Source organism: Austrofundulus limnaeus, unplaced genomic scaffold (assembly GCF_001266775.1).
Source record: "Austrofundulus limnaeus strain Quisiro unplaced genomic scaffold, Austrofundulus_limnaeus-1.0 Scaffold1886, whole genome shotgun sequence".
Classification (NCBI taxonomy): domain Eukaryota; kingdom Metazoa; phylum Chordata; class Actinopteri; order Cyprinodontiformes; family Rivulidae; genus Austrofundulus; species Austrofundulus limnaeus.
The window spans coordinates 3,641-5,942 of record NW_013954288.1 but is presented as its reverse complement, the minus strand read 5'-3'; the positions used below and the strand labels follow the sequence as shown (position 1 = coordinate 5,942).

The 2,302-nt window shown below is 40.5% G+C and overlaps 1 protein-coding gene across 1 annotated transcript in view; it reads right to left on the bottom strand.

Annotated features, from left to right (window-relative positions):
* Positions 1-1,943, bottom strand: part of zgc:110269 (probable flap endonuclease 1 homolog) — a gene marked incomplete at its 5' end in the record, with an annotated part of 7,092 nt that extends 5,149 nt beyond the window's left edge. Inside the window, 3 exon segments of the mRNA XM_014033891.1 lie at positions 1,528-1,664; positions 1,749-1,810; positions 1,889-1,943. Coding sequence (XP_013889345.1) covers positions 1,528-1,664; positions 1,749-1,810; positions 1,889-1,943 — 254 coding nt within the window.
* Positions 1,944-2,302: the final 359 nt, after the last annotated feature.

The following is a 2,302-nucleotide window of genomic DNA, read 5'->3' as shown; positions in this document are numbered from 1 at the left end:
GAAGAACCCGTCCAGAGGACCTATACAATTTTTTTCCTTTTGATTTTTTACCTGGATTATTGAGATGCATCAGGACAAAAATGACAGTAGTTCAATTAATTTTGTGAATATTGAGCTCAGATTTGGTGTGGTGGTCAGAGAGTGTTCCCCAATACACAGATATTTTGCTTACACACACACACTTGAGTTGTTTTTTCTATCCCTGTGGAGATTTTCCAGTCATTTCTATAGCCTAACCTTGGCCCTGTCCTGTAAACCTAATCACCCCATTACAAGGCTGTTTTTCCTGTTAGCTTCTGCATTAGTGCCGACGCTATTGCCATACATTAGCTCAGTGCTACACATTCTCCTTGCGTCATTGAGGTCTTCCATCCACATGACAGAGGAGAATGCAGAAATGATATGGATGGAGGACCTCAGTTTAGCTTGTTAGCTTTTGCACTAGCACCAAGCTAATACATTAATATATACGTATATAGCAATATATTGTTGGCGCTAAAGCTAACAGGCTAAGCTGAGGTTCTTCTTCCATGAAGCAGCTCTGTTGTCCATCTATATTTTCAGTTACAGACTGAGTCATTTCTACCTTCTCCTCTCTGTCAACGCTGTCTGGTTTTGTCCAAGATTAACCTTCAGGGTGGATCTATGCTGCGTTCCATTTACATCGTATTCCGGGAACTGGTAAACGGTAGTGACGTCATTTCTCAACAAACCATATGAAACTGCATTCCAGTTAACGACAGGCGATTGTATTGTTGCCGCTAACCTAGCTACAACACTGCTACAATATAAACAATGACAAAAAGAGAGCTCTACTACGTACGTCATGCAAATAAACATTGATTTTAATAAGTACAGCATTGCACAGACAACACACTACTTGTGCGAGTGATTAAACATGCATAAAAAATTAAGAAAAATAATTAACAGTAAAAGCTATGGCGTTAACTTTCTAAAGCAGCGAATAGCCGCCATCTTGAAATCGAAACTGGGGGCAGTTTCATTTCTTCCACTATATGAGTGGAATATTACCACTGGAGGGGGTGTTCCAGTTTAAATCTACCAATGGGAACACACTTCCTGGGACTACTGAACGCAGCAGCCTCGCACCAAGGACCTAGTCGATGTCATCATTTACCCAGAATGCTTTGCATGTAAATAAAATGGCCCCGTCTGTGTTTTTTAAAATTTACTAAACACCCTACAGTATTTTTACAGTCTTTATTTTACAGTTAAAATATGTTAATCAAATAAAGTCTAATGTTACAACTAATCGTGAATCACTTCAACTCTACAAGCAACCTGATGTGAGTCTTTGCAAACATACTTGATTTCATTCAGTGATGATTTATAAGTTTCAAAATTATCAAACAAAATCTGGTCAATTTTAGCTTAATTCACCTCTTTGTAAATGGAGTGTCGTTTTTTTTAGAAGGGTTCAATTTGCCACAATCATCAACTTGAATTAAAACAGAAGAGAAGCCCTTTACTCAACCTCAGAGCTGCGTGTGAGCTGATGGCCCCCACCTGTCTCTTTTAGCATTCAGCTGACGAATGAGAACATTAGCTCCAAAGGGCAGCGTGTCCATGTCCTCTGACGCCACCGCATCGGCAGTCCCGTCTCGCACCAGCTGGGCACACAGGGCCTCAGCGTCCCCTGGAGCCTGAAAGATAAAAACTCTTTCATATGAAGGGAGGGGCAAATGGTGCCAGGGTGAAAACTAAAACGTATAATTCCCGTGCTGTACCCAGATGACGGGAACACCCAGATGCTTCAGGAGCTCCACACATGATCTGCTCAGAGAGGATGCTGCAGTGAAAATAAAAAGAGCCTCAAGAGCTAAACTCTAACGTTAAAAAACATCATTTCACTTTTTCTGTGTGGTACCTGTTCCCGAATGTTTGGAGAAGCTCCGACCAGCTGACTCAGCTCGCCTCTTCAGCTGCAGAAACATCGACAGTTAGCTTTAGCTTAGCTTAGACTAAGATGATGGAAAATGACAGAGTTGTAGCTGTTTTGGTCAAACCCAGACTCCAACCATGGTGTGGACAATGCTGGTCCTCGAGGGCCACAGCCCTACATGTTTTACATTTTTCTCTGCTCCAACACACCTGATTCAGTCAATGAACTAACTCTTCTAAGTTCTGCAGTATGGAGGACCGACACTGATATAATTAAAAGCAGAAATAGATAAAACTTAAAAAAATATACATTTAAAATTCACCAAATAACTTAAAAAGGAGAACTTTAACTCGTTTTATAATTTAATTGACCTTCATTTTTATTTTTCCAGCTTAGTTC